General features: G+C 38.6%; 1 protein-coding gene across 15 annotated transcripts in view; it reads right to left on the reverse strand.

Moving 5' to 3' along the window:
* The window catches only part of HERC1 (HECT and RLD domain containing E3 ubiquitin protein ligase family member 1), a 105638-nt gene extending 85027 nt beyond the window's left edge, over positions 1–20611 (reverse strand). For 13 of the 15 annotated variants that reach the window (XM_082768693.1, XM_082768684.1, XM_082768694.1 and 10 more), the window contains exons 1-2: positions 18536–18667; positions 302–1257 (exon numbers count right to left, since the gene is read on the reverse strand). In XM_082768693.1, coding sequence (XP_082624819.1) covers positions 302–1231 — 930 coding nt within the window. In that variant the 5' untranslated portion in view covers positions 1232–1257; positions 18536–18667. Of the gene's footprint in view, positions 1–301; positions 1258–10665; positions 10797–18535; positions 18668–20593 lie in introns of those variants that run through there. The other 2 variants (XM_082768691.1, XM_082768690.1) reach the window with 2 other exon arrangements.
* Positions 20612–22335: the final 1724 nt, after the last annotated feature.

Raw genomic sequence — 22335 nt, forward strand, 5'->3', positions numbered from 1 at the left:
AAGTGGATTGGATGATGTCCCTGATTTTTTCCTAAAGTTAAATGTAACACAAGACAGGAATTACTCTGTTTCATCTCCTGTACCTATGAAGAAATGGGTGGGAAGAGAGGAAGAAAAACATAGTGGATAACAAAAGAATTACTGCAAAAATATTGCAAGTGAAAGAAGCTTTTTTAAAACATGTTAAAGCAATTTATTCAATTAAGAACTGCCAATATGGCATTCAGTGTTGAGAAACTGTGTTTAAGTTAAGAATGCATCTGTATTTGCTAGGTAGAAAAATTAAAGCTGGTATACCTACCAAAGACCGCCGCATCTGCATCAATATACTCATAAAGCAATCAAAGCTGATCATCCCTTCTGGGCTTTGCAGCATCTTGGTCTTCTCCATGCTGTTTACTACAGCTGAAGCACTTAATGCCATTTCTATCCATTCAAGAAGGTATCGCAGAGAACCTCGCTGGGCAGCCAAGCCAAGAAGCAATTCAGAAGCTAACCTACGACCTAAAGTATCTGCCCCAGAGTTTGGAATTGTCACTCCTTTAAGAAATGTTGTTACTTGTGATAAACAGTCCAACCCCATCGGTGGAATTTTGCTTTCATTTGCTAAAGATAAAGGTGGTAAAGAGCTCACAACTTCTATTGCAGTATGGATAACATCATTGCAGAGACTGAGGCCAGGTCCCGATGCTGGCATCATCCAGCTTTGTCTCAGCAGTGCAAACAACAAGCTTAATCCAGTCCGTACCCCCATTTCTATAAGTGCATCTGTACTCGACCGAGGACGTTCACTGACAGAATGCACATCTGTTGATCCAGAACTGCTTTCTGGCGAATGCTGCTGTTGTTTCACCTTACCCTTATCATGGTATTTATTAGAAAGTGCATAGAAGACACGCTGCAATACAAGGAGACGTTTTCGAAGTGCTCCAGCAAATGGAGAGTCTGAGCACACCATCTTAGCCAGTGCCAGCTGGCTGCTAAGAAGAGCATCCAAATAGTGGTCCTGTTCATCGCTAGATAGAGATTCCCGCTCAAAATCCGGAAGCTGAGGTCCTTTGAGGCACAGAACCTGCTGGGGTAATGGCACTACTTCTTTATTGCTAACTAACTTAGCGTACAAGATGGAAACTCCCTCCCTTGTTGCAATAGATTCACTGTCTTCTGTGATCCAAGAGCTGTTTAGATGTTCAAGCCATTTCAGCTTCACAGGTGGGACCATAGCTGCCATGTTGGTTTACTCTTTTGCCATTAGGCCTAAAGATGGAAAAACAAACAAACAAACACAAAAAACATGTAAGTAGGTGTGCATTATTATCTACTAAACTTACTATTCACACAGTAGGACAAATCCTAATAGATCATTAATAAAGCAAGCAGCAAAAAAGTTTAATCACCAAAAATCATCGAAGTTGCACCATTCTGTCCATATTGCAAGAATCTGGAATTCAGAGCCAATACTGATAGTTCAGGAGTACTGTAAAAATTACATTTTGCAGATTAATTTTGAGCTTTGTTTTAAGCAAGTACATGGACATGCAATTTCCTTAACATGCTGTAAGAACTGTAGTAAACGTCTACATATTTTCTAATTCCATATGCATAAAAATTAACACAAAGCAAATTTAATTCTGCTATAATTCAATGAAAGTATACTTCTAAACCTTTTGGGGAAAATAAATATTCTTTTTGCAGACAGGACAATGACCTCAACAAATGCACAAGATCATACACAACTGAGCACAAGTGAATGGAGTACCAGTGTAAAACATGACAATAAATAAGACTACTAATTCAGGCCATAAGTAAATGCTCAACCTGTCAAGCATACTCTAAGTCCTGCTGTCACAAGCCATTCTCACCACTTTCTACAGCAAGCTAGAGATCTCCTTAAAACTCAGGTCAGAATGTTAAAAGGAAACCAGGACAGATGATTTTAAGCCACACAAGGGTGGCACATTAGGAAGATCCGATTCATTCAGTGAATAGGCTCTTCAGAGCCAAATACGCATCACAGCTACTCCAAGTAAATTTAAAGTATCAAATATTACATATTACATTATATTAATATATTTCATAATGTGTGACTTTGAGAGCATTCAAATCTTTTAGGAAGGATTTTAAGGAAGGGATCACTAACAACATGGAGGTAAAATAACAAATTTCACAATGAAACACTTTTCCAGGACAGTTCTAACTTGACAGCTTCCACGATTCTTTCAAATCAAACATGTCAGTGAATTTAAGAAATCTTTTTCTGCTGACAATTTTAGGGGAGAAGAAAAACATATTACACCCTTTTATATAGATTCAAATTCAATGAAGCATTATGAACGAATTGCTACAAAATTCCTGTGATTCTGATGGTTAAGATGCAATTCCTTGCCACATACCACAATGCTTTTTTTTTTTTTTTTTTTTGTCTGGCACTAGCCCCTAAAATACACCTCTCTACCTCTCTTCTGCTTGCTGCACCACCTGAACCCAAGTCATCCTATGTAGCTAAGTGGAAAGATTCCTTTTTTCCATTTAATTCCCTCAAGAGACGGAATAGGGTCTGAGTTCTACATAAACAGTCGAAACCTCAGTTAGAAAATCCTTGCGTGAAACTCAAATGCTTTAATATCAACCCACTTTCAACCCATCTTAAGTGAAAGGTAGTTTTCAGACTAACAGTTGATTAGAAGGGACTGCATCTTTTGTTCGCTGTTTTAAAATTACAGTTCTAAAATAAATGACCAAATGCAAAAATTACATTTAACCATCTTACAGAAACTCAGATCTTTTTGAAACTTAATCTGAGTGCATCAAATTTCAAACTGAACATGGCAACACGTTTAAAATATGTAAAACCTTTAGAAGGGAGCATACAGTATTGGCATAGCAGACTATTTTCTGTACACAGTCCTTTCTCTTAGGATGACATACCGTCTTGTAGTCCCCCAATGTTCAATAACAGCAAATGTCTAAATGTCTTAACCATACCTCTCAAAGTGGAATTGTAACCATTAAAAATGCTCAGAAAGGCATCTTTTATGGTCAAAAACATACAGTATCATTAGACAATGCTGTAATAAGCTAATTTTAAAAATTAAGGTGTCAAAAGTTTATAGAGGAACTGTATGTTCTAAAAGAAGCTACATAGAGAAGACAAAATTTGGAGGAAAAAGAAACAAATCAAGTTAGTATCTAGTTAAATTTCACAGAAATCATTCTTTATCTTGAAACCAACAATTTAATATTTTGATGAACTAGTTGGTAAAACAATGACAACGCAAAGTACAGAGGCACCTCTATTGCTGTAGACAAGTATGTCACATGGAGAGAACTGTATGCAAATGAGAAGTAATAAGACTAACAGCTTGAAATTTAATATTAAAACATGCAAGCTCACACAATTGTGAATAAAAAAAAAATCTCCCATAAGTAGAGAACCTATAACTTGAACATGCAAGTAGGAAGAATCTAGTGACTCACAAATGGATTATGAGTCATGACAGAGACCAAATACTTGCCTGAGTGGCATTAATGAGCATTTCCAGAATGGTTTGGGAAGGACAGGGTAAGGGAAGCATTTTTACACAATGTTACAAAATGCTAATCAGTCGGATGCCAGCTGGAATTCTGGAAATGATTTCTGTCACCGATATCCTGACTGCAAAGAAGACTGACACTGGATCATGCAGAGAAAAAGACTATTCTTCTGATCTAGCCTGAAGAGAAGACTAGGATTGTGACCTTTTAGCATAGCAAATCAAAAAATAAAGAAACAAAAAAAGCTCACAAAAACTGCTACAACAAATTTGGTCAACAAATTTGGCAGGGAAAAGAAAGAGGGTGAGGGGAGTGACTAAGTAAGGAAAAGGATAATACAGGCATAAGAACAAAAGGGTGTGAAGCAATCACAAATTAATTAAATCTGAAAGCCTCCTAAATCTGTTCCCAGTTAAGTTCTGCAATGACTCTTTAATATAAGTAGACAACACTTTTAAAATGGAGTACATGTATAATAAATTTTGGTATACAACTCAAAGAATTTTCCTAGTCTCGTATTTTCATTCTGCTACAGAAAGATTTATTTCAGGCTAACAAGATGATCTTCCCTGACAAGCTTTCTGTTACAAAACTAAATCCTAAGTAATCTGCACCAAGAACACAAAGTCAAATTTGTTCCAATTTTGCTATATTTAGAGTTACATATACATTTTAGTTATTTAGAAAGTGCCTAGTGCTGTCCTACTGACTGCTTTCTGACAGACAGATGAGGATGTATAGGGAAACACTGATATCAATGTAGCTATGCAAAACCCTTTTTTGTTATGACACACAGCATCTCACCATAATTCACTTCTTCCAAGTATTACAGAATTGTATTTTATCATTAGCAACGACATTTTTATTTGACCTGGTTACAATTTTCAAAATAAATACAAATAGCATTTACTTGGAAGACAGGTAATTCAAGGTTCAGATGTGGAGAAATAAAATATTGCAGAACTGTTAAGTATCAGCATTACAGTGATTTACGCCTGCGCTGAATCATGCAGTGGGTGACCATGCTCCTGCATAGTCATATTCTTCTCCTCTAGGATAAAGAATACTTTATCCTATACCACAGAGTAGCTTTTCTGACCAAAATGTAAACTGCTGAGCAGCTCACACCTCTCATAGTAACAAGAAATTCTACAGAAAAGAAAAAAAAACAACAACAACAAAAAAAAACAGGGAAATAAAACTAACAGTAATCTTGCCAAAAAACTAAGTGACATCTAGAACTTCCATGCATATGGTTTAGAGCTCAGAAATGGAAGTTACGAGTATTTTCCAAAATTTATTCCAACCAACCCCATGAACGTATGCCGCTGGTACCCAGAGCCCAGCTGCTGCAGGGAGCAGTGTTTGCACTGTCTGGAAGTGTTGGCTTACATGAAACTCAGCCGAGATACAAGCAAAGCCTGCACTAGGAGAGCTTTTTAGCAGGGTTACTAGCCCAAGCCCAACACCACGTTAATGCAGTCATGCAGTTTTCAAGTTCCAAGCTAGTTCACAACTTTCGCAGCAGCATGTACAATAAAACTTTTCAGTTCATTCCGTCTCATTATTTCCTTTCATCTCATGATTTCAGGCTGTTCAATGAACACTTAAGAATAAAAAAATGAAAGCCACGTGGTTTTGGAGTAACTCGCTTTCAGAATATCCACTTAATTACAAATTAAGGAACGGCTTCGTTCCCAGATCTTATCCATTGTTCTGGATCCCAACTCTGGCATTAAGCAGGAGAAATCTACAGAAGAGTGTTAGGTAAGTGCAGTCTGCACTCAGCATGCCATTTTTATATGCACCCCATATAGTTCGAAAACTGTCTACTTTTGTCTTACTATTTTTAGTGTTCCCTTGCAATCTAGAGGCATTTTATTTAGTGTTTTGCAAATGGATTTGGGATATTTTTTTCTAACTTCAGTGGATATATTGCAATTAAATGGGTATTTTTGTGTTATCTTGCTTGCTTAATATTTTTTTACACTTCCATAAATACAGAATTTTCAATAGACAGCTTTTGAACCCAACAGCAAAATCCTAACGCAGAAGAACCGCATGCAGGGGAAGTAACAATGAAGCCATTAAAAACACCAGAGTTCCTTAGTTATTGTTTATACAACAATCCATTGCTGCCAAGGTAAAAGCACTGATAACATGACAGAAAACTTGTCATTCTGAAAACGAAAGCTGAGCTTGAAAAACTTCTCCCATATAAGAAGGCACACCGATAGCAACCACTGAGTTTAAGGTTCTTCTAAGACTGACAAAATGTAAGAAATGCAGTGGAATAAATCTGAAGGTAACTAAAACTGCCTTTATAATCTACTAACTCTGAATTCCAAGATTTTTGGTATATGGTCAGAAAGCAATCTAGAAAACCTCCGTGTAAGAGCTGATTCAATGATTAAAAAAATTTATTCTAGGGACACGTCTAAGTAAGTGGAAACGCTAATTATGCATAACTGATGAAGGAAGCTTTGTTACACGAAGAGTAAACAAGTAACACTGAAGATAGCAAAGCAAAAAGGTAAGCATGAAACCACCTTCAGCAAAACCTCTGGTAAGGTCAAAAGTCATCTATGCTTCTCATAAACATTATATCGAGGAAAACATTCACATATTTCTTATCCAATTTAACAGATGCCAAGAAAGGAGCTTTTTTTTGAGTCTTCCTCAACAAGTGCTAGGAGGAAGACTCAGAAACCTATGAATACTACTGGCAGTTCAAAAATAAAAAGAACTGCTGCCAAGCAGAAGATGAAGGAAAAGGGATTTGCCCGCTACCCTGTTACAAACTACTGCTAAGGTTGAGGGGAAGTGATGCTGAATAGCTTTGTGAGTCACAGGCAGTGCAGTAGACTCTACAACTAAACTGATTAAAAAGCTTAGATTCATCAAATACTCTACTAGAATATTTGCTGGATGAAGAACAAAGCTGTTAATTACCCTTCACTTCAACTGAGACACTAAATGCTATTTTTTGCCTTTTAGGTCACATGTAAGGGAGTGAAAAGAAAAGAACCTTAAAATGAAAACTGTGAAAACAAGAGAAATATAATAAAGGTGGCTTTTTTCCCCTGAGCTAAAAGTAGAGTAGGATATTTAAATAACAAAAGAAAATATGTTTAAGAGAGCTCTCCGCATTTCCATATTTCATGAAACATGGAACTTAACTAGAGCATAGGCAAAAGTGGATTTTTTTTTCTCTGCATCAGTCCACCATTTAAAAAGCACACACCAAAGAGTAGTCCACACCTTGCAAAGCTGTACCATGAAGCATGGGTCATCCCCATGTTTTAGGTTTGTGTTTAGAAGCACAAAAGAACAAGCCAGCTCTCTGGTCTGTTCAGAGCTTTCCCCATTGTATCTGGTGAGACCCTACCTGCAGCACTGAGTTCAGTTCTGGGGCCCCCCACGTAAGCAGGACATGGACCTGCTGGACCAACTCCAGAGGACACCATGGGGATGCTCAGAGGGCTGGACCACCTCTCCTATGAAAACAAGCTCAGCGAGTTGGGATTGTTCAGCCTGGAAAAGAGAAGGCTCTGCTGAGACCTTAGAGCAGGCTTCCAGCACCTAAAGAGGGCCTACAGGAAAGCTGGGGAAGGATTCTTTGTCAGGGAGTGCAGCAATGGGACTTCAACAGCTTTAAATTGAAAGGGGGTAGACTTAGATTAGATTTAAGGAAGAAATTCTTCCCTATGAAGGTGGTGAGGCTCTGACCAGGGAAGCTGTGGCTGCCCCATCCCTGGAAACGTTCAAGGCCAGGCCAGATGGGGTTTGGACAGCCACGGCTGGTGGGAGGTGTCCCTGCCCACAGCAGGGGGCTAGAACCAGGTAATCCTTAAGGTCCCTTCCAACCCAAACCATTCTTTGATTCTGTAAACCAAGTGTTATCTGTAACCAAACATACAAATTACCACATGCTATACCACTCAAACTGTAAGCTCAGGATGAAGTTTTGACTACTTGCAATAATTAGTAAGCAAAAAAAGTTCATAAAAGGCTGTATTTCTAATGCAATTAGATTGAGTTAATAGAAATTTTGAATATTATGAAATTATATAAGTAAATGTCCAGTGTGCATTTTCATGAGAATGAGAAAACTCAGAGAATGAAAGTTCAACATTAACGTAATTTCTCCTTTTCCTATATATTTCTGTTCATCTATTTACTTACATGATGATTTAAAGAGCTTCTTTTTTAGACAGTGCTACATCTAAGGAAAAATAAAAAATAAATAAAAAAACACGACCCTGCACATATTTGGTAGCAAAACAGAGTAAATGCTAATAATATTTAATACATTTATCATTTTCCCCTTTGAGTTAAAATATAGAGAAAAAGAGGAAAGGTACCGTACTTTTGGGGAAAAAATGAAGCCTGCAGTGGCCTACTAAGCCTAGAGAATTTAAAATATTCAGTGTTATTACAAGGCTTTGTTTTCTTAAACTGGAAATGATTCAGCCTGAAATCAGACATCTGTAACAGTTCTCTTAAAATATTCATTTTTTTGAGATCTAAGTGTGCCTACATTAACTAATAAACCACTTGCATTATAATGTGGAAGGCCTTTTGCCTTCATTAAGAACAACAGATTAAAAAAAATCAGCTTTAAGATTCAGTTTATATCACTAATGATGTAGGCCAAACAGTAAATACTTTTACAGAAGAAAAAATGTATTTTTTCTACCTAAATAGTAACTATACCTGTATCTTAAGATGTAAATAATGTTCATCTCTTCATCACCACTGCAATTTAACATTCAGACACTAGAACTTCACCTTGCAATTTATCCCAGCTTGTTTATTAAACACAGTACAGTTTATTTTACACAGCACCATGTCAATGACTGCATGAACAATACTCTGATGGAAAACTGACGTAGCAGATATAACAAAACAAGTATTTCACAACAAATATATGAGCACACATACATTTTTTGTATGTATTTATAGTAAATACTATAAATGTTAACAGTATTTCATGTATACGCATCTGAAGCAGAAGTAAGTTTTGGTTAGTATTTCTTCTTTTCTTTCCAAAGGGGAGTATTTCTTTCAAAATGTTGCAGTTAATATCAAAAAGTAAAAAGTATGTAAAATGTGTTTTTGAGTATGTATCTATACAATGTGCCATACAAAAGTTAAAATGGGACTAGAAAGTAAGTTTTCCAGCCAAATATTACCATCTCCTAAATTACTAGAATGTGAAAAAAACAAACAGTTAAGAGTTCTTATAAATGCACTTAGCTCAGACAACTGTCAAATCCCTAAGATATTTTTTTTAAGTTCCCAAAACTGTAGTAAAAATCTAAGATGTTTTTGTTTTTTCTCACTTTCAGGTAAGTGGGACAGCTTTGATCAACTTCAAATACACGTATAAGAACCACTCACTAAAGGAAAAAATAAATAAATAAATAAGTTACAAAATAGGTTATTAATAGAAATTCTCAATTTCAATACAGTCAAAGGACTTCCGAATGTGCAAAAGGCATGTAAATATTCCTTTATTCTAATACAGGGAGAGAAGGTGGATTTTATATATATATATATATATATATATATAAAAAAAAAAAAAGAGGACTTCTGCATGAGGTTGAAGGTCAAAGCTGAGCTTAGTGGGAAAGACTGCTCCTGGACAGCATGTATACACAACCTCTCAAAAATAATTTCCATAGTCTCACCTTTCCAATTCAGCTTGGAAATTATAGGAGATACTTGAATTTGTCATCAAAGAACTGTTTCCATGCAGCTGAGCAAATTTATCCTAATATAAGTAAACAGGAAGTTCCCTTCTTGGATATACATGTACGTTTTGAAAAGATTACTAAAAAGGTGTTGTTGTGTATAGATCTAAGAGAAAGATTAACCTGAAAAATAAAAGAAAGATGGAGATTGCACAGAAGCCACAGGAACTGTGGCTTACAACACGCACTGTAGCTTCTTTTTGAGGGAGAAACAGGACAACAAGGAACCACTCTACCTAGGGAACACCAAAGAGAGAACTCAGAGAACTCTAATTTCCTGCAGGAAGAGACTTGGGTATGACAGTTGAGGAAAGAAAAAGTGGTATTTTTATATTTGTGTTTAAAGAAGGTTTTCTAAAGATTGTTAACAAGTAGAAGACAGGAATATTATCTTATTGGTTTAGAAAGCAAAGAGGGTAACAGTACAATTTCCCCATACCATTTGTTTTTTCCAGTCCTTAGCAAACATACACAACTCATCAGTGAACAGAAACCACCTAAAAATGCGGAGGGGAGGAATTGATTTTAGGGCTTTTTTTTTTTTTTATATGTATATTATGTTCCCCAACTCAGTGCTTCTACCTCATTACCAAATGTGTGCACTCATCATATTCTATCAAGAATTTTGACGATAATAAAAGAGGATAATAAAAGACGATAGAGGAAGGAAGAAGGTACAGCTGTGCCCAAACCACTAAAAGGAAAAACTGAAAATATACACAAACAATTCAGAAACATAGTTAAATCAATGTAGCTAAATCAAATATACAGTGATTTCCTGATGTTTGTGTATACCTGAATCTTCCTGCTCAATTGTTGTTTTACAGCTTTGTGCTATCCTCCCTGCTTACAAAACCTGAATAAATAAACATCATAATACGGGGATAAAAAAGCAAAATGGACCTTACATAAAATGTTGTCAAATGGACATGATAAACAGTGAGAATATATTTTAACCTAGTCTGTAGATATCACTTCTCCAGTCCATTGAGATTTTAAAACTTGTAAAAATGATTCTTCAACTAACACGCTTGCAACTTTCAAAGCTTTCTACAGCTCATGAAAGCCTATCCCTCCCCTTACTTTTCTTTTAATAGTAGTAAGACTTTGCGATAAGCACACTTGGATTGCATTTTTGCAAGCCTGCATGCAAACAGAACTCAGAGCCCAAATATTTTCAAAATTCCAAGTAGATTTAAGAGATTTTGCAAGTATTTCTTTGGCAATCAAAAATACTAGAAACATCATTGCTTGTAAAAGATCAATCTCTTCCACTGGCATCTCAGTGTAAGTTACATAACTGAAGGAAGGTTTGACTATCAGGTTATCATCGTAAACTCTTACGATTTTACATGCATATAAAGCCTCTTCTTACTTGAAGATTTGGAAAACATCATATTCTTCTGCTCAGAAAAATCACGGCATGCCAGCCAGAGAAATAAGAGAAAAGAATTGTGTGTTGTAGGCAGCAACACTGTGGCTCACCAGTAATTTAGTACAATGTTTCTGGAGAAAAAAAAAAAAAAAAAAGATAGATGATATTATTTGTAATTATAAAGTGATTTGAGCAATGCTTATAATGATAGAAGAATGAAACTTACCATTCTATCCAAATTTTACATTAGCTAATTATATTTCTCCCTACAGTATCAACTGAATAAAATGTATTACTATTCACTTCCTGTATAAATAATGTATTACATATAACACAATTAAAAATTGCTTCAACGGTCTACCCCCAAAGGCCAGAAAATAGGCAGAGTTAGGAAGTTATTTTAGCATTTATGAAGGGCTAAGTTATAATACTGCCTGTCAAAACCAGGATTAATTTCTGGAAAAGTATTTGCAAGGTAACAAAAACAAACAAACAAAAATCTAACTATGATCCAGAAGCTTCTACATTCTGGAAAGACTACACTGGAAAGACAGCACCACCTGATCAACCACAATCTGCATAAATTAAGATACAGTGTCTTCACTCAGTGTGAAGAAAATACATTTTCTTAAACCAACGAATCTAGGACATGCACTAAAGAGATTAATATGGTCAGAATTTAACAAAGCCAAATGTTACCTTTTTTTTTTTTTTTTTTTTTTTAAACGTGGTCTGACTACAGGGGGAATCGAGCACAGACAAAAACAACTACTCTGGCAGAAGCTAAGTGCTCAGACTCTTAGAACTGCTACAAAAATAGTTGAAAGCTCTTATTTTCTGCAGACCTCTTGAAAAACTGCCTGTAGATACAAGATTTCAACCCTTAGACCTCCTAAAAATCAGAAGTTCTCACAGTTTCACAAGTGCTCACTCTCCTTTCTGCAACTAACAATTTCAGCGAACTCTGTAAGATGCTGATGGCATTTAACTCTATTTTAAAGGTACGTACCTAAAAAGGCATGCAACACTAGAAGCTAGAATTCGGCACCATCAAATAAAAGGCAGCAACCACCACAACTAAAGAGCACACCAGGAACTCGCTGTGACACTCACATGCCTGGATTCTGTTTACTGCCTCGCTGTAATGATACTATCATTCTCCAATGGATTGGTAAATATATTTTCTAAATTGAGTCCAAGAAAAGCAAGGCTTTAACAAATATGCAAATTTGTGTTTTTCTGGAGAATACAGTTCCTCAGTGTGTGTTCACTGACATAATCTTTCTCAAGTTTACAGCAGTTTCATTTACTATTTTCAGCATGAGTAGTGCTAGAGTAAACTATGCTAGAGGTACTTTAAGCATGATGTCACCTGGGTGGTTTCTGACAAGGATTAGAAAATTTAGCGTTTAAACAGATGGCATTCAGGGTGCACTACAGCTCTTAATCTTGGTAACAGAAATTTAACCTGTTTTTTCAACTGTGAAAAATAACTTCTGTGGATAGGATAGAAAAATCAAGCTTTTTGTGCCATACACAAAACTCAAAAAGAAATTCACAGTCAGATTAATCAGGTAATTCTCCTAGCCCATTAAGAAAATAATCCAGTTCATTTTCTGAAAGTTAATAGTGATTGTTCAATGGTAACACGTTTGGACTGTTTAAAACTTCCTTTTTCTCCAATGTTAATTTAGCTAAGTTCTGAAGAAAGCAGAAGTCCCATATACATAGCTGATCACAGGTCTAGAACAGTTAATTTATTTTAAATATAACTGAAAAACTGATGCAATAGGCTTTTATTTACTGCCTCAGTGTGATGACAATATACTTCAGTTACAGAAGTGGAATCTCTTCAAACTTGCAACATACTAATTTTGTAGCATGAGCACTTAGAACCCTTACTATTATTAACCCTTACACTATTTTATATTCATTCAAATGAATGTAACATTCTTGCCACTAAACCTAAGTCTTTACCTAAATCTACTAAATTATTATCTCAATGTTCTGTGCAATTCCTAACAAGGCTATGATGCACAAAAGAATGTGATTATTTTTATTTCGTCCCTGCACTGTCAGCTGAAACCAAAGACTCTCTCTTTGCACAGAGGCAATGCATACCTCTGATCATCAGTTTCATCCATCCTTCTCCTGCTCCCTCTATTGCTGTATGATCATTTGCACTGACACAATGACATTCAGATGCATGTCTCTATGTCCATCTGCATGACATCTCCAGAACTGAACATGGAATGCAAGCTACTGATGTGTCTTGAATTCAAGCTACTGATGTATCTTGAATTTATACAGCCGAAGGGCTGTTTACTCGTTTTGCCAAGTTCCAGTCCTAGCAGTTCCTAACATTTCACAGAATGCCATATCACCTCAACTTTTTCCATTCCTCTTTTTCATGCTTCTTACTTAAGAGGCCCACAAAGTCCCAGTAAGAGCCATGCTTCATGTTACCAACTGTTATGATGCTGCAACTTTTGCAATTCTTAACTGAAGTTTTACAGTTTTAATGTACAAATAAAAGTTTGATTTTCATTTCTTTATTAATAAAGGCATATTTTTATAACATAGGTAAGGTATATATTTGCATGCATTACACATTATTTTTGCATTTATATGGTTTTATTCATTTATATACACAAACAAATAAATATATTACTTCACGTTATATATATATATATTTACATATATATATACACACACACATACATATATTACATTCCTTAGCAGCAGATACCAGGGCTCCAAACAACACTTTTTTCTTAAAAGACTTATTCAGAAACCAGGAATATATAAAATTAATTAAAATCCTGCCTTCAAGAATAAATTAAATGCACGATTTCAAGCAGGAATCTTTCCCAGGCACATTTTGCTTTCATGTGAAAAACAGCACAATATTAACTAACTCAACAGAACCCCTATACATTCTTACAGGTACTGAACTTTCCTTGAAGTACCTAGTTTCTACGTCTCTGAAAGTAAAAATCTAGACAAGAAAATCTCAACAAATGCAATGTTTTCTGAAAGCATAGAACAATACAGCTACTAGACAAAGAATTCCCAACTCATTGACTCAGAGGACAGAAATGAAACAGGCTGGCTTCACTACAGTGGTTTCTGAAGAAAGCTACAGAAATTTCTGAAGACTTCAGCTTAGCAGGAGGTAACTACAACTACTGCAGAGGTATTGCGAGATACATGTATAAGAATTTAATATAAATGACTATTTTGTAGCTCTACTTAACTTGGTGGACCCCCACATCCAGATTCTCTCAAATCATTTGAACTGCCTACAGTGTGCATCGATGACATTATACAGTTCTAACATGAAGACCATGACTTCCTTATATACCATCAAGTGCACTGTAGACACAGACACTTGCAGATTCCTCAGCAATTACCACAAGGACAGACTTCATCTATCTTTTCTTGTAGGCCAACAATGTAAAACCTTCAAACACAAAACCTACAAGTTCTTCAATACTGCTCATAGCCAGGGTGAAATATGATTGTTCAAACCAATACTAATACTACAGGCCCTTGTATTTTAGTCACACCAGCAAGTACTGTAGACCACTGTAGAAGACAATGCTCCTGAAATGTTCCTTTTGGACAAAACAATCTATGCTCATCATCATGCCAGATGTGAGGTGAATGGGAAACTACAGTCATGGGAACAAAAAGGAGAAAAACGATAAACTATAAAATGCTAACACTGAAGAGAAATTACTACGTAGGAATAAAGAATTTTAACTAAATAGACAAAAAGAAACCTTAAAAGTAGAAAGAAAAAAAAAAAGGAGGGATGTAAGATAACACGAGATAGACAGTAAAACAATGAAAAAGAAAAAGACATGGTCTTCTACAAATCTGGAGCAGCAAGACAAAAAGTACAAGGAATCAAACTAGGAAAAGCCAGAAAGAAAAGCTGTTATCAGCAAATCGGTTTTCATTCATTAAAGAAAAAAAAAATGTGACAACGGAATACATACTAATATTAAATGATTTGGTGGATGTCTCTCTACTGGTCGCAACATCCATCATCTTTCTTCCTTTCTTGTATTAGCCTTCTGCTCAGCAGACAGAAACCAAGTTACTGATATTCTAATTCAGATTATTTCTGCAACCAGATATCACCTTTTGTTTCTAAACACTAAATTCTAACTAGCTTCATAATATTTGCCAGCTAAGCCATGCTGAAATTCTAATGATACTCCAACTGTGGTCTTTCTTCCTTCACGATTTTCAGTTGTTTTAAGACTGTTTATTCCTTCGGTATCATTCCTACTTTCGGAACTCAGGTAATCCTATGCTTTTAGCTGGTCAGTTCCAGCTACTGTTTAAAACTCTTTAATGAAGAATAATCTTATGGCAAAGTTTGCTTCTCGTAACCTCTAAAACAAAAACAAAGAACAGATAAAATAATGTATATTTTATTTCTTTTAAAAACCCTGAAAGGAGGAACACTGTTTGCACTAACAATTCTCTCACAGCATATGGCTATGACTTGAAGCAGAGAGGCGAACAGTATGACCTCCAGAAGTGACTTAAAACCTCAACGATTTGATGGTCCTCTTACCATGTTTTTCAGTCACTTCTATCTCTGGAATACAGAGAGAGGTTATTCTATTTTATAATAGAATGGAGACCATTTTTACTTCATTACACACAAATACCATATTTAAAAGAGTAAAAAACGTACTCAAAGCTAGACTGGAACTTATATGCAAAATGAGCAAATTTTTCACTTTGCATTAATATTTTCATTTCTTGACTCAGTATTCCTAGCATAAGTAACTCAAAACCAAACTTTTGTTGTACAAATTTGTGCATTTATAAGGAAGTGTTTGATGTTCGAGGATGACATTTCTGTATTATGCAGTGCTGGCAACAATAATAATAATGATAATATCACTCTTCATGAAGACTCAGAACTGTTGGCTGTTCTTTAAACAGTAAATTAATTCCAGCTCCCAGAAAGAACACGACTGCTTGAGCCACCTAAACGCACTCCCAACTTACTTGATGACATCAGGTCAATCACAACAGGCAGTCATGGCCATGGAATATACCTGGCCAGTTCCCAGGCCACAATTACACTTGCTGTTTGTTGACTGGCAAATTCCGTAGCCACTGGGTTCCAGGCTAAACTTTTTTTTTCATCTTCAGAAGTTGCACAGGTTACTGGGAAGGTACTACACTGCATAGTAAGCATCTGCAGCACACTACCAGCTACTTTAGCAGCCCTCGAAAAGTAGAGCTCCATGTTCTAAGGGCAAACTCAGATGTTTCAAGGGAGAAAACACCTAACGGATTTGAATTTTCCACATGAATGTCACCACTATGGAGAAGGAAAGGAAAAAAACCTGCCAGCAACTTTGGGGTTTGAGTACTTCTGAGAACTAATCATGAGAAAGAAACATAAGCAACAGAGTACTTATCATTCACTAACATTACTTTGAAAACAGGAAGTTAAACACATAATAGACATATGCACACTATATTTAGCTAAAATATACTAGTGCAAGATTTAAAAGAAAAAAAAAACTTTCAAGATAAGTATCTCTACGGTATCTAAATGGTATCTAAATGAAGTCAATTTTATTGAACCGATAATGACTTCATAACAACCTACAAACGGAACTCAAATGTCTGCTCCATGAAAGTCTTCTCAAAATCCATATAACCTGGCTCCTTCCCTTGTAAGTAGAACGGGGATAAGAGCGCTCTCCTACCCCATGACAATTACAAGAATTACATTAGTCAAACTGAAGGAAAGACTGGAATACTGAAAACAAGCCCTAAAGAAGTATTCAAATGTATATTTTTTAATTTTACTACCAAAATATCACGACTAATTTCACACATGGGTTTTCCCCATCTGTAAAAACACTCCCACTATCACGACTACTTTAAACTGTGCCAAGGCACCACTGCACTGTTTCCTTCAAAAAAGAACAAAATTGTATACCTGAAATCATGAAAGACACAAAACAATTGAGATTTTTAGTCAGGCTGCTTAAAAGCCTTTCCTAATTAACCAATATCCATTTATTTAATTTCTGAAATAGAAGAAGGAAAAGCTTTCACTAGTAAACTACTGTTCAGTTCAAGGACAAAAAGAATTTAAAAATGTGTGATTCCCACCAAAAGTAAGTCAAATACTTCATAACCCTATTATTCTTCAAAAACAACCAGATAAACCTTTCAGTACTTCCTTTACAGAAACTGCAGAGCAAAATTTCATTCCCCTTCCCCTTTGACTCCCAAACAAAGATACGTGATTATCTTTAACATTAAGGCAATGAACAAAATATACATAATACATTTAAACAAGAATGTAAGAGGAAAGTCTCAAATGTATACAGGTCTGCTTATGCTTGGAGAGAAGGAGCCTCGAGATATTTCATTCTAAGGGAGAGACAATCACCGTGTGTAAAGCCACCTAACAAATTCCTTCTAAGTGCAAGGACAGAGACTGGCCATGCCCTTCTTGTGTCCTATGACACTTCAGTGTTGTGCAGCTTTGAATCTTTCATACAAAACCAACAGATTCCTCTTAGGATACTGGAAAGCAGTAGCAGGCTGACCAAGTATACAATCTACCTTTCCAGATTAAACACCTATTAGATTTTTCACATGATTATCTGAGACTCAACCCTGATATCCTAGTCTCTGTAATCCCCCATTCCTAAGCAATGGAGACGATCATAGAATCATAGAATGGTTTGGACTGGAAGGGACCTTAAACATGACCTAGTTTATATGGTACGTCAAAGGAGTAGCATTAAATGCAGGATGTGTAAATGTACAGCTTCAGGTTTTGTTGTAAGTTAACAGAATACTTAGCTAGACTACAAATTTGATCAAGATCACAACATGATATGTACATATGTGCATACATCATATGGTCCCTGCTAAAGAAAATTAAACAGTCCATGAAGCAACAATCAGCTTAAATATATAACATGAAGAACAGGTCTGAAACTACAGAACGTGAAGATGCTTTTATCAAGTCCACATAAGCCTCTCCTATGCAGCTTGTTAAAGGGAGAGACTGTAACAATAGGGTTCTGCCCCTAATGAACATGAAAAGCTGATGGTATAGAAAATACTCTACCTACTACAAGAAAATAAACATATGCGGTTTAAAAAAATCAGTCTACTAGAACATCACTTCATAATTCAAAATAAGTCATCTCTAAGTAAAAGCCTCCGCATAATTTTTCAGTATGGCAAATGGGAGCCAGCAAATAAGCCATGTGGAGACAATGCAGTTCAGGTGACAGGTCAGGAGATGCACAGAACACCTAAGGTCACGCAGTTGACAGAGGCCCACATGACAAATTTCAGGCAGCATTTTGCAAGGCCAACCAGATACACCTAGGACACGCAGCCAGCGATGCACGTAACGCGCAGCCACGCTACAACCGCATTCGCGGGGCTCAAGGGGAAACAGTGGGCGCTCCGAGGCTCCCCGCTGAAGCAGCACACGGATTCTGCACGGCTTACGCGAGCTCGAAGGAGCACGAAGAGCGCTCCGCTCCATTTCCCACAAAGGATGCAGAGGTGCCGGACGCCCGCCGCTCTCTCGCCGTCGGCAGGGGGGCACCGACCCCGGGCCGGCCCCGCCTGCCTCCCCCTTCCCTCCATCTCCGCCTGCGCGCTGCCCCGGCCCCGACCGGAGCTAAGGCCTCCCGCTGCCACCGGGCGCACCCCGCGAGGCGGCCGTTGGGGGCCGGAGCGGCGCTGAGGAGAAGCGCCCCCCCCCCACCCCCCGCCGCGCTCCCTCAGGCCTCCCGCCCCTGGCCCCGCCGAGGAGCGCGCCCGCCAGCCGCCCCCCAAGCCGAAGGCTCACCAGGCAGCGCGGGGGGCGGCACACCTCGGCCGGGGCCTTCCGCGGGGCCGGGACACGGACACGGGCCGGGAGCGAGTCCCCGCCCGGAGCCGCGTCCTCTCTGCGGCAGCGGCGGCGGCGGCGGCTTGTCAAAGAGAAAACATGACGCGGGCGGGGAACGGGAGGGGGAGGGGGGCCGCCAGATCTCGCGGGGACGCGGCGCACGTCTCGCGAGAGGCCGCCGGCTTCCCCGCCCTCCGCGCGCAGGGCCAGGAGCCGCCGCCGGCAGAGCGCGAGGAGCCCGCGGCGGGGAGGGGCTGAGGCGAAGGGGCCTGGGGGCGGCCCGGGGAGCCCCGGCGGGAAGCAAGGGGACGGGGACGGGGACGGGGCCCCCCTCGCCCTCCCCAGCGCCTGTGCGCGGAGCGGTCTCGGCCCCGGCTGCTGGTGCCGGAGGGGCGGCGGGTGCTCGGGGTGAGGGGACGCTGAGAGCTGCCTCTGCCTTACTCGCCCCGGGCTGGGAGCACGCTGGGGGAACGGGGCGCGGACAGGAACGGAGGCGGCGAGTCCAGCACAGGGATTGGGGGAGAAGAGAAAGGGCTGGTGTGTGTCAGGGGGCAGGAAAGGCAAAACGGGGCACAGCCGGGGAGGAGCAGGAGCATCCAAAAAGAAAGCTTCAGCTTAAGGTGAACAGGGTAATGGAAGTGAGAGGGGCGCTGCGGTTGAAATTTTGGGTCTGAAACTGTAAAAAGTAGATTGCTGAGGCAGAGTTAACGCACCAAGTCAGATTGGTAAGGCCAGACTGGCAAGAAAGATTGAGAAATTTTATATATACCCTTGGAAATTGGTTATGGTCCATCAGTGGCATGATGTCATGAAGTACTGTTAATGACTTTTAATTAAAAAAGCAGAAAACCCGACAAGAAAAGCAACGGACAAGCTTTCTGTTCAAGGAGAAATCACATAAGTCTGGCTACATCAGCCCACAGCAAGAACCTGACAAAAAGACGGGTGACATGAACGAGGTGAACAGGGAACAATCCTGTACTGTCTCCTCCACTAAAGGAACCGGAGGCTAACGAGTGGGACTGTTCCTCAGACATGTCAACTTCCAAACACGCAAGAGCGATTGTTTCTTCACACACACCATTAAGCTGTAGAGCACTGTCCTACAGAACACTTACGTAGTAAAAGTTTGTGCTATGGAGTGGAGGAAAAATAAGCAAGAAAACAAGTCCGTCACATTACCAAACAGAAAGGCATCCACTCTGGTTTTTGAACCACTCTGGTTCAAAAATGCCTTGACCCACAGGCCACTGAAGGCCACAGGTGATTAGAGTAAATGTTCTTGTATGTTTAGTCTTGCCTTTTCTTCCCCAGCCATCTTCCTTAGACACATGGTGCTCAGGGACCAGTGTTCCCATCATTACGTCCTCCCCCAGCAGACCATCTGCTCTGCAGCGCTTGGTATAAGCTCCCCTCTCAGGCCCAAGGACACAACCTTTCTTGTTCATTCTGAGGTCTAAAGCAGTGAGGGGATTTACTAAGGGTAGAGCTCAGCTCCTTGGAGAGGCTGTTGCACTCCGTGACACAAATCCCAACAAAATTTAGATAAATGACACTGGCAGCCTTGGAGGTAGATCCTAGATATTCAAGGCTCTCCGTCCCCCTAAAAGGCTACTTACAGATTCAGAACTCTTTGTAGCAGAAAACCCAAATGTTCTGCTTTGAAAATAGTCTGTGTCCCACCCAAGCTAAAAACCCAGCCCAAAAAAAAAGTCTATTACTAGTTTACCCATGTAATGTTGTCCCACAGAGCAATAGTAAAGAAAATGCATTTTTATCCAGGAAGTATGAAGTTTCTCTACCTTCATACTCCTAAATGCACTGGCTAATCTTTTGCCTAAAACCACAGTCAAACTCTGCTATGAATCAGCAGTTTCTTTGTCAACAAGACCACATTTGCAAACAAACGTCACCAGGAGAAGGATAAACTATGAACATATTTTAAAGCACTCTTTAAACATTTAAAACATGCTAGCTACAGAATGCTGTGTAAGAAATAAAAAGTTGATCAGATACCTCAGAATACACTCAATTCAGAAACGTCCTTTAACCACTTCTAAGCAGATCTGCCATTCCGCACAACAGGAGGAGAAAAAAACAGACACTAAGCAGCACTCAACATGCTAACATGCCCCACACCCACATACTTATGTTAACCACTGCATGAACACAAACCTTATCATTAACTGCACGTTTTTTATGGCTTGCAGGCTCCACCAGTAACCAAGAGCTGTACAACTCTCAAGGAATTTATTCGGTTTGCAAATGTTTTATATTTTTCAGTTATGTATATTTCAATATTAAGTTCATATAGCCACAAGGTTTTCTTGTTTTGTTTGTCAAGTCCTAACGGTGCCCACCAACCATCTTGCAATATGGATAGTCTAGGCTTGCAGTTTGACTACATGCAGACGTATCCATCCTTTTCCACAGAGGCTCACGGGTACCAGAATCTAAGACAACACAACAGAGACATGATGCAGTCAGTCTCCAGGCTGGGACCTCAGGTGCTAGAAACATGACAAGAATCAAGGAAACAAATTAGTAGTAGAGTGTTCTAAATTAACAACCTTCCTACCATTTCAGAACGTATATATTTAAGTTTAAATGATGACTATAATACAGACTCTTGTAATCAAAGTACCTAATTCCCTATAATGCTCTGTAAACCCTTTGCCATGTAACTTGTAATCATTTCTGTTGAAATAGCATGCTGCCAACTACAGGGGGTGGGGAGTAAGAGAAGCAACAAGAGAGAAGGATACCCAGTTTAGCATACCCAGCCTTCATAAAGGTTTCATCCCATAGAGCACTGCCAATGTCCCAAAGCATCATTGCAATTCCTATTTCGGAATTCTCAATATTTAGCTAGTTTATTAGGTAGCAACTGTTAAAATAATCTTGACAGAAAGTGTGTTGCACTGCTTTAAAGGTTGTGTTATATTTCTACTCATTGTTTTCTTTTTTCAAATTCAGGACTTGACATTCTACTTCATGTCACTAGCACATTTTGACTTTTTAACGGCATAGTTTTTCCCCTACCAAACCAGGTGCTTCTCAAGGTTAGCTGAATGCTAAACCAGTACTCAAATACATAAATGGAGAGCTAAGAAATACCTTCAATAGACACAATACGCCTGTGAAGTTTTCACATTTCAGACCTTCTAGGCTGGTTCAAACTCAGAATACCATGTGACAATGATCCATGATAACCCTCTGCTAAAAACATCTGTGAAACCTTGTCTATATATTCTCCCCTGTTGTGTAAAAATACAGTAAAAATACTCCCCTCTTTCTGTACATAATGAACCCATTAAAGAAGTTTAGTATGTCTTAAAATGTCTAATGTTGAAGGATATAAAAAGGGGAACAAGCTCTACATTTCCCTGACATTGTCTATGGATGTCACTAGAAATCAGTCACCTCACCTGAGAGTCAAGCTATGATTAAATGGAAAGAAAATGTAGCAATTCCATCCTTTGGAAATCTAAGTAGTTCCCAAAACTCTTTTGGGTGCCCTGAGGACACATCAGAGGAAAGACAGCCTACCAGACATCTGCAGCTAGCTACATATTAACAGGGAAAAAATAACAAAGAAGCTGGTAAGGTTCCTTCATGGGAGAACTGGAGACTGAGACCAAGAAAACTTGAATCACAGTCCCTCAGTGGGCAACATTATTTGAAATCTTCAAATCCTATGGATTTCTAGAGTTAAGCAGATAATTCCCCTGATTAAAGGATATTCATGCTCAATTTCA

The sequence above is a fragment of the Aythya marila genome, assembly GCF_965140915.1.
Source record: "Aythya marila genome assembly, chromosome: 11".
Classification (NCBI taxonomy): Eukaryota; Metazoa; Chordata; class Aves; order Anseriformes; family Anatidae; genus Aythya; species Aythya marila.